Below are 14,086 nucleotides of genomic sequence, written 5' to 3' on the forward strand. Positions count from 1 at the left end.
TGGAAAACAACTCTCCACCACCACACTCTGTCTTCTACGTTTGAGCCAGTTCTGTATCCAAATGGCTAGTTCTCTCTGTATTCCATGAGATCTAACCTTGCTAATCAGTTCCAAAGAAAATGGTTTACCAGCCAGAAGTGCTGACCCAAATTCCACCTTCTCAAAATATTGCAACTTGTGAAGGCGCGGAATTGAAAACTAACCGATACACACAAGTTGTCAACACATAAGGAAGTTAAGAATTCAGAACTTGCCCAAGTTCTTTATTAGGACATTGGTGGCAATGCACTATCACTACAGAATAATAATAGATTACATCATATTTTTAATACGCAAAAATACACTTGTATTTTACTGCTGTCCTGATAAATCTACTGATAACTTATTCATGACTTCTCCTGTGATCTATCTAAATGACCCATAGTGTTCAGGGATGTGCAGGTTAAGTGCATTAGTCAGGTAAATGTAGAGTTATGGGGTAAGGGAATGGGTCTGGGTGGGTTACTGTTCAGAAGGTCAGTGTGGACTTGTTGGGCCAAATGGCCTATTTCCACACTGTAGGGATTCTATGATTCTGTACCTGTTGAATTAGGACTGGTTTATACTCAAGTCATGATATATTTCCATAGTAGGATGGTTCCAGAGGACTGCCTCTCGGGATTCCAATGACAGTTTGCCCTCTACTTTCCTTTCTTGCTGCTGTCACATTTAATCAAGGCTGGAACCTTTCAAATCTTTTGCTAAAAGTCTCTGCACTTTCAGTTCAACTGGAGACAGATGAAAATGTCAGTTTTTTTGAGATTGAGTCATTACATTGAAGTGCATCACTGGCAGTGGTATTTTATGCCTGCCACTGATGGCTCTCTAACAATATAAAATCATTTTCAGAGTACTTATAATGTTAATCACGCTCATCATACATCACCGTTTAATAACGACCACACATCAGAATGGATACTCTCATACTCAAAAGAGACTTGCCTAACTTATACTTAAACTGAATATCTGGTCTGTGCTGGTAAAAAACAATCGCTGTGGAAAAATTAATTTTCCCTCTTGGGGATTTTAGAACTGAGAAATGAAAGACTTGTAATTGCCATATTTACATTAGAAAGAAGGTTAAACACTCACCTTCACTTCATACTCATAGTGCTCATCTTTTCCTTGTCCACGCAAGACGTAACGGGGAATACTAATTTTAATAGGATCCTTTAGACTGTCTGGATCAGTCTCCTGCATTCTAGAGAATAAGTGCTATCAAAGCAAGAGAAATCTTGTCAGTAATAAAAAAGTGAACTAACGCTGCAATCATGATTGTAAGAAATACTAAACACTAAATGAATAATACAGGAGTGAGCATAAAAGGGTGAGCAAAGGCACATTCAGTAATACAAGACATATGACAACCTTGACAAAGAAATACTAACTTTTTAGTTCTTACAAGAGTACTTAAAACCTTGTTTGCAATTTAAGTGCAAGGTATAACTCAAGAGATATACAGCTTGGAAACAGATCCTTCGGTCCAACTCATGTATGCTGACCAGATATCTTAAATTAACCTTGTCCCATTTGGCAGCATTTGACCTGTATCCTCTAAACCTTTCCTATGTATGTATCCATCCAGTTACCTTTTAAATATTGTAATTGTATCAGCCTCCACCACTTCCTCTGGCAGCTCGCACCACCCTTTGTATGAAAAAGGTGTCCTTTAGATCCCATTTATATATTTCCTCTCCCATGTTAAACCTATGCCCTCTAGTTTTGAATTACCCTTACCGTGGGAAAAAGACCTTGGCTATTCATCCTATCCATGCCCCTCATGATTTTATAAACCTCTATAAAGTCACCCTCAGCCTCTGATACTCCAGGGAAAATAGCCCTAGTGTTTTCAGCCTCTTCTTGGAGCTCAAACCCTCCAAACCTGGCAACTTGCTTGTAGATCTTATCTGCACTCTTTCCAGTTTAGCAACATCTTTCCTATAGCAGGAAGACCCCCAGAATTGAACACAGCTTTCCAAAATAACTGTTCAAAATAAATAGCAATATCAAAGTTTCTTTGTATCTATTTTCTGATTCTAAACTTCTTGGAAAACAAAGCACAATTGTTCAGAGGTTTGAAAATAGCAGCATTCTCCAAAATGTTCAACCGTCAGTACAAACCATAACCGACAAACTAGTACATAAAGTAACAGCTGCCAACACAACTGATGTATGGCATGAGTAATTTATCTTAAATTCTTTTTAATTTAAGAGCTAGAGCAAAGTTCCATCCCTTGGTTCTCAGTGATTGATTGCATTTTCAAATGCCAGTGGCTGTAGGCAGCCTAATTGCACTAGTGCACAGCACTCAAGCTAGAAAACATTAACAAACATCTAGAGATCCTTACAAGTTCCTCATTTCAGTCTGTAAATCTAAATCAGGAACAAAGCAAAACAGATATGAGACAGAGGGGGAAGAAAAATAAATGTGAATCACACAAGTTAGGAACTGGTGACTGATCTATTTTAAATTTGAATAACTTATTCCATACCAATTCTTGTGAATAATAACTTCCAAAAGTGCTCTACTCACCCCTTGTGGTTCTGTTATATCAATGTGCACCTGCCTGGTTTAAAAAAAAGGCATTTCTTCTTTACCATCTCTGCCCTTCAACATTTTGGGAAAGCAGATCTTAGCAGGACTTATACATTTAATGGTAAGGTCCTGGGGAGTGTTGCTGAATAAAGAGGCCTTGGAGTGCAGGTTCATAGCTCCTTGAAAGTGGAGTCCTTGAAAGTGGAGCCACAGGTAGATAGGATAGTGAAGAAGGCATTTGGTATGCTTTCCTTTATTGGTCAGACTATTGAGTACAGGAGTTGGGAGGTCATGTTGCAGCTGTACTGGACATGGGTTAGGCCACTGTTAGAATATTGCGTGCAATTCTGGTCTCCTTCCTATCGGAAAGATGTTGTGAAACTTGAAAGGATTCAGAAAAGATTTACAAGGATGTTACCAGGGTTGGAGGATTTGAGCTACAGGGAGAGGCTGAACAGGCTGGGGCTGTTTTCCCTGGAGCATCGGAGGCTAAGTGGTGATCTTATAGAGGTTTACAAAATTATGAGGGGCATGGATAGGGTAAATAGGCAAAGTCTTTTCCCTGGGGTGGGGGAGTCCAGAACTAGAGGGCATAGGTTTAGGGTGAGAAGGGAAAGATATAAAAGAGATGTAAGGGGCAACTTTTTCACGCAGAGGGTGGTACGTGTATGGAATGAGCTGCCAAAGGAAGTGGTGGAGGCTGGTAGAATTGCAACATTTAAGAGGCATTTGGATGGGTATATGAATAGGAAAGGTTTGGAGGGATATGGGCCGGGTGCTGGCAGGTAGGACTAGATTGGGTTGGGATATCTGGTCGGCATGGATGGATTAGACCAAAGGGTTTGTTTCCATGCTGTACATCTCTATGACTCTATAACTTTGCTGTTTGCTCATAATGTGCTTGCAGATGTTTAAACATATTTTTAACTGGCTGTTATCCTTAAAGCCTTTCTAATTTTCCTTTATGATGTTATTCCTATGCTTATTCTTTACATTTGTTTTGATTTTTGGTCATTATCTGCACCACAGTGTTCTTCCATTTTAAGTGTGACCCAATTTCCTATTTCCCTATGGTACCCTGGCTTTGACCCTTTTCCTATTTTAAGAGAAGGTGCCCCCATGAATATTTTACTGGCAATCCAAGATACCTAAATAAGCTCACCCACTCTGGATCTGAGAAAGGAAAACCAGAATGCTTTTTCAAATATTTTGAGAGACTAGAAGCTATGCAGTATCTGAAGGGTTGGGTACCCACATACACAAGGAACTGAAAGCTAATATACAGATACAAAACCAAAAGTAATCATGGAACATTAGCCTTTAAATCAATGGAAGTTTGAATTCAAAACTGAACTGATCCTTCAGTTGTCCAGAACCTTGCTCAGACCTCATCTGGACTGGAGTACTATGTTCAGTTTCCAGAACCTGAGACCAGGACATGGTTTCAATTGCTTTGAGTTTTTGGGAATCTAATAGGTGCTTCTGAACTGATAAAGAAGTTCAATAGTGCATTTGCAAAAAAATAACCTCCCCCAGTGAGACAATTAAAAATAATTGTGCATAACCCAAAAAAGCAGGCACTTCAAAATCATTTTTTCCACAAAGGGTAGTTGTACAATTCATTTTTTTCTAAAGTGCTATGGATTGCAATTTGCAAGACTGTGTATGAGAAAATTGCTGTTCAATGAGGACACTAAAAGCGATAGCTAAATTATATTAAGGTACATAAACTTGAATGGTCTAAACTAGCAGAACAGGCTCACAAGGCGGAATAAGTGTCTCCTCTCCCAGCATTTCCTTGACTTAAAAATATTCATTTTTGTCAAGAAATAGTTATGGGCTTCTATTGTAAGCCAGAGATGCCTTATTAAATACTGGATATCAATTTTCAGCAGAGAGCACGACAAAACAGAATGCAAGCAGGTCATGGATTTGTTTTTAGTTGGCATTGTATTCCAGCACTTTTCTCATGCATCTTTCCTTCCAAGATGTGCCCTTAGCCTGCTATAGTGGAAGGACTCCAGAAATATTTGTACAATGTAAATATAAAAGCTGGCAAAGATCTTTAGGAAACTATATTTATCTTTGCACATTTTCATAGAAGCTAAACCTTTAGGAATGTAATTGCACTCACTCATTACTGGAAATCTCAAATCTTGTTTTGAAGAACAAAAATTCATTGTCACTAATGCTGCAGGGCTGGATGACTGATATCATAAATACAAAGGTAGGTTGTGCAAAAAAAAATTGATTTGTACACTGGAAATTTTGACTCAAGATTACATTTGCTGTAAAATCCTCACAAAAAGCAGTTCCCTTATCGATAATGACATTTCTGCATACCTACAGCATTTACTGAGCATGGACTTTAATTTTCTAACCAGCTTGAGAACCTGAGAATTCTGTTATTGGCAGCTTCAATCTCTTTCATGTGTCAATTCAACTGAAGTCTTGACATTTAAAAGACATACACTCTTAGTCTGACATCTAAACGATGAGCAAGATCTAACAGGAGGACCACTGAGTTACATTAGAAGGACAATGCTTCTTACTGCTGGATTTCCAATTTCAAGTCCATCTCTTGGCAATATAAATGGTATGTATTTTTAAAACCCAATATAGAGAGTGTATATTTTGGATTTTACTGGTCTCTTCAAAATAGAGCAGTCACATTTAATTTTCACTAAATGCTAGTTTTTAAAAAAATAATTAATATTGTAGGATTGAATCCTAAGATTTTACATATTTGTTGAAAAATTTACATAGAGTCACAGAGATGTAGAGCACAGAAACAGACCCTTTGGTCCAACTTGTCCAAACCGAGCAGATATCCTAATCTAGGGTGTAGTGCTGGAAAAGCACAGCCAGTCAGGCAGCATCTGAGGAGCAGGAGAGTCGACATTTTGGGCATACTCTCCAAAATGTCGTTTCTCCTGCTCCTCAGATACTGCCTGACTTGCTGTGCTTTTCCAGCACTACCCTCGACTCTGAGCTCCAGCATCTGCAGTCCTCACTTTCTCCTAGATATCCTAATCTAATCCCATTTACCCACACTTGGTCCATATCCCTCTAAACCCCTCCTATTCATACACCAATCCAGATGCCTTTTAAATGTTGACATTGTACCAGCCTCCACCACTTCCTCTGGCAGTTCATTCCATATACGCACCACCCTCTGTGAGAAAAAGTTGCCCCTCAAGTCCCTTTTAAATTTTTCCCCTAAAACCTATGCCCTTTAGTTCTGGATTTCCCTACTGCAGGGAAAAGACCTTGTCGATTGACCTTTTCCATGCCCCTTATAATTTTATAACGACAGACCGTGAATTTGTTTTTCACCTTTTATGAGTTGGACAAAAGGGTCTGTTTCCATGCTGTACATCTCTATGATTCTATGTAAGTTTTTCATGGAACACATATAATCTTAGGACTCAAACCTAGAATGTTAATTACTTTTTAAAAACTAGCATTTACTGAAAAATTTAAAGCTGAGAAGTCATAATAAAAACATTAAATGAACAAGCTTCATAAAAACTTAATAGCACTAGAAAGGTGACAGGCGTTGGAGATTCACTGGGACATGCCTGGTACTTTGGCAGCAACATAGTTGGACTTGGTTCTTTGTAGAACAATGGATGCTTTGAAGTTTAGTAAAACTAGGGTGAAAGCTTTTATTTTGGTAGCTCTGCAATGAAGGAATCTCATGTAAGCCATTCTGGGCTAAGGGTCGGGTTTGGTTCAGATTTGTGGAAAATAGAAAGGACAATACTGCAAGCTTTTGCTCACTGGTGGATATATCATCTGTGTGTTAGCAAAGGAAGGCAAGAGTCATTACTGGCCTGGCAAGTGGGATAGAATCAATAAAGTATGGTGCTGGTAAAAGCAGAGCAAGTCAGGCAGTTTCTGAGGAGCAAGAGAGTCAATGTTTTGGACTGAAGCCTTCATCAGGACTGGGGAGGGGGAAGGGACCGGAGAAATAAATGGGGGAGGATATGGGGCTGGGGAAGGGTTATCAGGATGGAGATAGGTAGGTGGTGATTGTGATTGGTCAGTGTGAAGTGGGGAGTGAACAGGTGGGAAGGAAGATGCCAGGTAGGTCAGATCAAGAGGGTGATGCTGAGTTGGAGGACTGGATCTGGGATGGGTCGGAGGAGTGGAAACTGGTGGATTCAATGTTGAGCCATGTGGTTGTAGGCTCACGAGGTGGAAGATGAGGTGTTCCTCCTCCAGTTTGTTGACGGCCTTGTTTAGGTGGTGGAGGAGACTCGGAATGGAAAGGTCAATGGGGAGTGCAACAGGAAGTTGAAATGGATGGCCACAAGAAGGTGGGGTTGGTGGGTGTATAGGGACCAGAAATGTTCCCTAAACTGTTCTGTGAGTTTACACTCAGTCTCTCAGATGTAGAGGAGACCACATTGAGAGCAACAAATGCAGTAAATGAGGTTTGAAGATATACAAGTAAATCTATGTCGGATTTGTAATGATCCTTTGGGGCCTTGGATGGAAGTGAGGGGGGAGGTGTGGGTAGGTTTTGTATCTCTTACAGCGATAGGGGAAGGTGCCTGGTGTGGTGAAGGATTTGGTAGGGAGTGTGGACCTAAAGAGGGGGTCATGGAAAAAATGGCCCCTATAGAATGTAGATAGAAGGTGGGGAGAAATATGCTTTTGGAGGTGTGGTCTAACTGTAGGTAGCAAAAATTGGCTGTGGATGATACACCAGACTTGGAGATTAGTGGGACTGAATGTGAGGACCAGAGGGATTCTATTCTTGGCACCTGTGCGTCTGCGTGTCAAGGGCAATGTGCGGGAAATGGAGGAGATACGATTGAGGGATAAGAGGGGAGGGAAAATTATGATCCTGGAAGTAGGATGACATCTGGAATGCCCTGGAGTGGAATCGCTCATCCTGAGAGCAGATATGCAGAGGTGGAGGAATTGGGAGTAGGGGATCATGTTTTTACAGGAAGCGGGTGGGAGGATGTGTAGTCAAGGTAGTGTGGAAGTCGGTGGGCTTGAAGTAGATGTCAGTGTTAGGTTGGTCGCTGGAGAGGTCCAGGAAGGGAAGGGAGGTGTTGGAAATGGTTCAGATGAATTTGAGGTGAGGGTGGAAGATGTTGGTGTAGTGGATGTTCAAGCTCCTTGTGGGAACACGAGGCTGCACTGATACCGTCAGCCATCGTTGTAACTGAGGAAAAGGTGGAGAATGGTGCTCGTGTAGCTGTGGAAGAGGGACTGTTACATGTATTCTACAAAGAGGCAGCCATAGCTGGGACACATTCAAATACTCATAGCCACCCCTCTGGTTTGTAGGAAGTGGGAGGATTGAAAAAAGTTATTTAGGGGAGGGCAGTGTCAATGGAGGGGACTCGGTGGGTCAGCAGGAGAGGAAGAAATGGAGGGCTTTGAGGTCTTCCTCATGGGGATGCAGATGTAGAGTGTCTGGATGCCCATGGTAAAGATGAGATTTTGGGGGCTGGGGGAGGTGGAAGGCGTGGGTGGTGTCTTGAACTTACTTGGGGAGTTCCTGGACTAAGGGGGACAGGACAGAGTAAAGATAAGTGGAATGAGCTTGGTAGGACAGGAGACATTCGGTCAACCAGGATAGTTAAGTTTGTGAATTTTGGGTAAGAGATAGAAGTGGGTGGTGAGAGGTTGCAGGACTCGGAGGTTGGAGGTGGAGGATGGGAGGTCACCTGAGGTGATGAGTTTGTTGATGGTGTTGAAGATGATGGTTTTGTGGGGAAAGGTGGGGCTGTGGTCGGGGAGACAGTAGGAGGTGGTGTCGGCGAGTTGGCATCTGTCCTCAGTGACGAGAACGAAGGTAGGTCCGATCAAGGACAGTAATGGGAGACTGTGTATTGAGTCGGAAGAGATAGGAGAGGTCTTGAATGAGTACTTTTCTTCAGTATTTACGAACGAGAGGGACCGTATTGTTGAAGAGGAGAGTGTGAAACGGACTGATAAGCTAGAGGAGATACTTGTTAGGAAGGAAGATGTGTTGGACATTTTGAACAACTTGAGGATAGACAAGTCCCCTGGGCCTGACGGGATATATCCTAGGATTATGTGGGAAGCAAGAGAGGAAATTGCAGAACCGTTGGCAATGATCTTTTTGATTTAACTGTCAACGGGGGTGGTACCAGGGGACTGGAGAGTGGCGAATGTTGTGCCCCTGTTCAAAAAAGGGAATAGGGTTAACCCCGGGAATTACAGGCCAGTTAGTCTTACTTCGGTGGTAGGCAAAGTAATGGAAAGGGTACTGAGGGATAGGATTTATGAGTATCTGGAAAGACACTGCTTGATTAGGGACAGCCAGCACAGATTTGTGAAGGGTAGGTCTTGCCTTACAAGTCTTATTGAATTCTTTGAGAAGGTGACCAAGCATGTGGATGAGGGTAGAGCAGTGGATGTAGTATACATGGATTTTAGTAAGGCATTTGATAAGGTTCCCCATGCTAGGCTTATGCGGAAAGTCAGGAGGCATGGGATAGAGGGAAATTTGGCCAATTGGATAGAAAACTGGCTAACCAGTCGAAGTCAGAGAGTGGTGGTAGATGACAAATATTCAGCCTGGAGCCCAGTTACAAGTGGAGTTCCGCAGGGATCAGTTCTGGGTCCTCTGCTGTTTGTAATTTTTATTAATGATTTGGATGAGGGAGTCGAAGGGTGGGTCAGTAAATTTGCAGACGATACGAAGATTGGTGGAGTTGTGGATAGTGAGGAGGGCTGTTGTCGGCTGCAAAGAGACTTAGATATGATGCAGAGCTGGGCTGAGGAGTGGCAGATGGAGTTCAACCCTGCCAAGTGTGAGGTTGTCCATTTTGGAAAGACAAATAAGAATGCGGAATACAGGGTTAACGGTAGGGGTCTTAGTGAGGTGGAGGAACAGAGGGATCTTGGTGTCTATGTTCATAGATCTTTGAAAGTTGCCAATCAGGTGGATTGAGCTTGTAAGAAGGCCTATAGTGTATTAGCGTTCATTAGCAGAGGGATTGAATTCAAGAGTCGTGAAGTGATGTTGCAACTGTACAGGACTTTGGTTAGGCCACATTTGGAGTACTGTGTGCAGTTCTGATCGCCTCACTTTAGGAAAGATGTGGAAGCTTTGGAGAGAGTGCAGAGAAGATTTTCCAGGATGTTGCCTGGAATGGAGAATAGGTCGTACGAGGATAGGTTGAAAGTGCTAGGCCTATTCTCGTTGGAACGGCGAAGGATGAGGGGTGACTTGATAGAGGTTTATAAGATGATCAGAGGAATAGATAGAGTAAACAGTCAGAAACGTTTTCCCCGGGTGCAACAGAGTGTTACAAGGGGATATAATTTAAGGTGAAGGGTGGACGGTATAGGTGAGATGTCAGGGGTGGGTTCTTTACCCAGAGAGTGGTGGGGGCATGGAATGTGCTGCCTGTGGGAGTGGTAGAGTCAGAATCTTTGGTGACCTTTAGCGGCAATTGGATAGGTACACGGATGGGTGCTTAAGCTAGGACAAATGTTCGGCACAACATCGTGGGCCGAAGGGCCTGTTCTGTGCTGTATTGTTCTATGTTCTATCTAGACGTAATGAGTGATATCATAACTTCGACAGAACTGGTTGTTTTCTTTGGAGCAGAGAGGGAAAACCTGTTAGAGGTGTACAGGATTATGAGGGGCGCGAACAGGGTGAATTGAAAGCAGGTGTTCCTCTCAGTTGGAGGGTCAATAACAAGAGTATATAATTTTAAAGTGAAATGCAAGATGTTTATGAGGACTCGGAGGAAAGTTTTTTTTCACCTGTAGTGTGGTGGGAATCTGGAATGCATTGTCTGGGATGGTAGTTAAGATGGGTCACCTCTCAACCTTTAAAAAGCACTTGGATAAGCAAGTGCAAGGTTACAACATTCATTGTTGGAAGTTTGAACTAATGCAGATTTAGTTTAGCTTTGGCGGTATAGACTTGATGGACCAAAGAGCCTCTTCTCTATTGTATGATTCTAGATTCTAAATTGGAGTGAGGGGTTGGTGGGAAGAGAGTCACATGTAGGCAGCACAGCAGGTTGGCTGCAGATTTTAACGCTCCCATCTAAACCCACCAATGAGACAAGAGTAAAATGCAGCACCGCATCTATCATCTTTAAATGAGCTTTTTGAAACATCGAGTATAAATTAGTTATAATAATGTAGCAAGTGTATAATTGATTATTGTTTTGCTCACCATACACACAAAACAAAATACAAGTTTTGCAATCCATTTCATTCAAACCAACATCTTCAGCTATCCACTCAATATACTGTCAAACCTACAGTGAAAGATATCAGTGTAATCACTTCTCATCATTTCTGGTCTACCAAATTAGGAGAACAGAGCTAAATGTGTAATGCACCTAAACATTCCGTCACCTGACACCCACCTGTGGGATAAAAATCGAACATGGGAAATAAATGTACCCTAATGGCTGCAATAAGAAAATTTTTAAGATGGTTTTAAACATGTAACTTAATATGAAAGCTTTATTTTTGGCCAGTGTTCACACATACTTCAATCACTATTCATGCAGTTTTGCTGAATGCTTCAGATCTTTTGTTGTGGACAATGTCATACAAATGATACCACGTTAACAGATTTACCATTGATATAGGACTTCCGCCCACTCAAACTGCTGATATTGGATAACTCCTATTAGTTGCAAATCAAATGCAAATTAAACTGCTGGATCCAATTAGTAAGGACTTGAAAGACTTCTTTCCTCCTAAAATCGTAAATGACTTTTACACTGGCGAAAAAGAAATAAGTAGCAATTCAAAAGAAATAAAAAACTACCTTATACTTCAATTTGCGTTGGTTCACATTATTTTGAAGATTTTCATTTTCCTGAAAAGGGTCCAAAGTATTATTTCAATTTTTTTCTTAAATAGCATTTGCTTTTACAAAGCCCATTAAACTGTTAAACAAGAGCAGATCTGTTGAAAAGTTCTGTCACTATTATTGCTTCAGTTCAATAGCCATCATTATCTATCTAATGATCTGCTGTCTCATTTAAGAATCCAACCCAGGGGCGCAATTCATGAAGCTTGTTACAAGGACAAAGAGTTCATTATAGACTAACATATGAGTTTTGAGGACACGTCTTCAGCTATGTATCAAATAAAATTCAAACTATTCTTTTGGAATGGAATTTTATCCTTCCATCAGCACTAACACTAAACACAAGATGTACAAATCTGTTACCAAATGATTACAAATAACAAACTACAATGTCAACAGAGCATTAATTTCTCTATATCATATAGCAACCTTACACTAAAGCATGCAGCTCACATAGCTATGAGTAATAAGTCAACATTTTTGATCCATTTATTTAATTTCTAAATACAGAAGTGGGCATTAGTTCTCAAACTTGTTTTAAACATTTAGATCAACTCTTGTAGATACTCGAGTAATATGAAAACAAATTAATTGGTAGAGTTCATCATAAACAGCTCACAAAACATCATTCATATATTGTTGAATATGGAAATTATATATGAATGTACTTTTGCATGCCTTTGTTCCATCTCTCCAAGTTAAAGTATATTTAACTCTAGGTCCTCAACTAATGTTGAAAATAAAATTCTTAAGCTTTTTTTCCTTTAAAAAAATCTTTCTTTTTAAATCTCTCTTTCATTCCCTCCAAAATACCCAAGTCCAGAAAAGCAGAGAGTAGAGCTCAATTTTCAGGTATCCCAGAACAATATTTGATTTCAAGCAAATTAAAAGTTTCCAATCATCATTCTTGAAGAAACAAAATACTCAGTGCTGCTAGTTTGTGCCACAAATCTTCCTGTCAAGTTAATAATTCAGTTAACTACTGGAATTTAGGCAGCTTATGACAAATGTCACACAAATCGCTTGCTGCAGAGCACTGATGTAGAAATTACATTATAATGGCTTGGCCTTCAATTTTAAAAACAATTTACATTTTTCTGTTCACCTTGAGTCAAGTATCTAAAACCTCATTTAAATTGTGGCCAACTGCTACAACAGATTTGTATTTCACCGAGAGGGACACAAGAGTAAAGCACTGTCATGATGTACACCTTTATGAAGTTGAAGCACTATGGTTCACATACAACATAGCAACAGATTCTAATGGGCTAACCATGCTAGTTTAGGCACTCAGTAACCAGAATATAAATAGAATGTAAACACTAAAATCACCATTATTTGTATTATTTAAACACACTGGGAAAATTACAATGGAATTAGACTATATTGATAACATGATTTTACCAATGGTGAATGACTGATTTCAAATAATTTAGGTTTCTCGCTTACCATCTTGAAATTATTACACAATGGCGGAAGAAAAAAGTATGCCATGCGCCTGCACCAACATGGCATTCTGAAGAAGGGTCCCTAGATCCGAAACATTAACTCTACTTTCTCTTCACAGATGCTGCCAAACCTGCTGGGTTTCTCCAGCAATCCTGTTTTTGTTTAAAGTAATTAGCACTGGATTGTTCAACACAGTACTTCCACTGCTGAGCTCTGTATGAAGTCATTTGTCCAATGGAAACTGGAAATAAAAGCAAAGTGCTGCAAAACCCAGCGGGTCTGATGGCACCTGCGGAGAGAGAAACACAGTTCCTTCCCTATTCTTGAGGAACAGATTTTGTGTAATAAGTTTGACCCACATTGACACAATTCAGACCACAACACAAAAATGCCATGTTCCTAGTTTTGACAGCTCTTGGGACTGTGTGGAAAGCTCTGTTGTCTTCCTATGTCACAGCTAACTTTGTCAATGTTTGATTCTGACACTAAGTACCTGCATGGGGGAAGAAAAACATTCTTCACATCCATAACCAAAGGAAATTTTACATAAGCTTACAATGCTTCAAATCAAAATTTCTGTCTCAGAGAAACATGACAGAGCTTGAATTAAAGGAGATGGAGACAATGTGAGATGGTTGAATCAGATAGAAGATTAATCATAAACTTGTTCAATGGCTGAGCAAATTCAAATGGGCCAAATGGCCTATTTCAGGTCCAATTTATATTCTTCTTGAAGAGTTGGGGCTTCTGTCACAGAGTAGGAATGATTTCTTCTAATAAAGAAATCCACACCACATTCTGCACAGAATATATTTTCAAAAGAAAAACCACAGGTAACTCACATCTGTGGAAGTGAAGTAGCAAACAATCATAGATTACTTGGTTTTGAGCACATGTTGCCAACTGTGTAAGCTATTTGGGTATCTAATGGTATTTGAGAGCCGGCATTAATTGTGAATTCACTTGCACTCATAGGAGGAGACAAATAGTGGTTGGCAGGTCTTGGGGCACACCTCAGTGAATTAAAGTGCACAAAGACTAGGTTCCTATTTCATTTTAAGCCATTGGACTGTTCAGGGTTAGAATGCAGGTTTATTATGTAGAGCATCTGGCTCGAAATATGCCTATTTAGTGATCATCAGCTTTTATTTTGCATCCTATAATCTAGAAGGAATCTTTTTTTTCTCACCAATTCTCTTCATTAACTTTCTTGCCATTTCTCT

The 14,086-nt window shown here is 40.4% G+C and overlaps 1 protein-coding gene across 4 annotated transcripts in view; it reads right to left on the reverse strand.

Moving 5' to 3' along the window:
- kif16ba (kinesin family member 16Ba) overlaps positions 1-14,086 on the reverse strand; it is a 140,956-nt gene that overhangs the window by 42,251 nt on the left and 84,619 nt on the right. For all 4 annotated transcript variants that reach the window (XR_015758544.1, XM_087991676.1, XM_043696646.2 and 1 more), the window contains exons 22-23: positions 11,370-11,420; positions 1,132-1,254 (exon numbers count right to left, since the gene is read on the reverse strand). Coding sequence is in view for 3 of the 4 variants with exons in the window: in XM_087991676.1 (XP_087847802.1) it covers positions 1,132-1,254; positions 11,370-11,420 (174 nt within the window). In the remaining variant the exon portion in view is untranslated. The remainder of the gene's footprint in view (positions 1-1,131; positions 1,255-11,369; positions 11,421-14,086) is intronic.

Source organism: Chiloscyllium plagiosum, unplaced genomic scaffold (assembly GCF_037043375.1).
Source record: "Chiloscyllium plagiosum isolate Xiang-an unplaced genomic scaffold, Cpla_swu_hap1 HiC_scaffold_10, whole genome shotgun sequence".
Taxonomy (NCBI): domain Eukaryota; kingdom Metazoa; phylum Chordata; class Chondrichthyes; order Orectolobiformes; family Hemiscylliidae; genus Chiloscyllium; species Chiloscyllium plagiosum.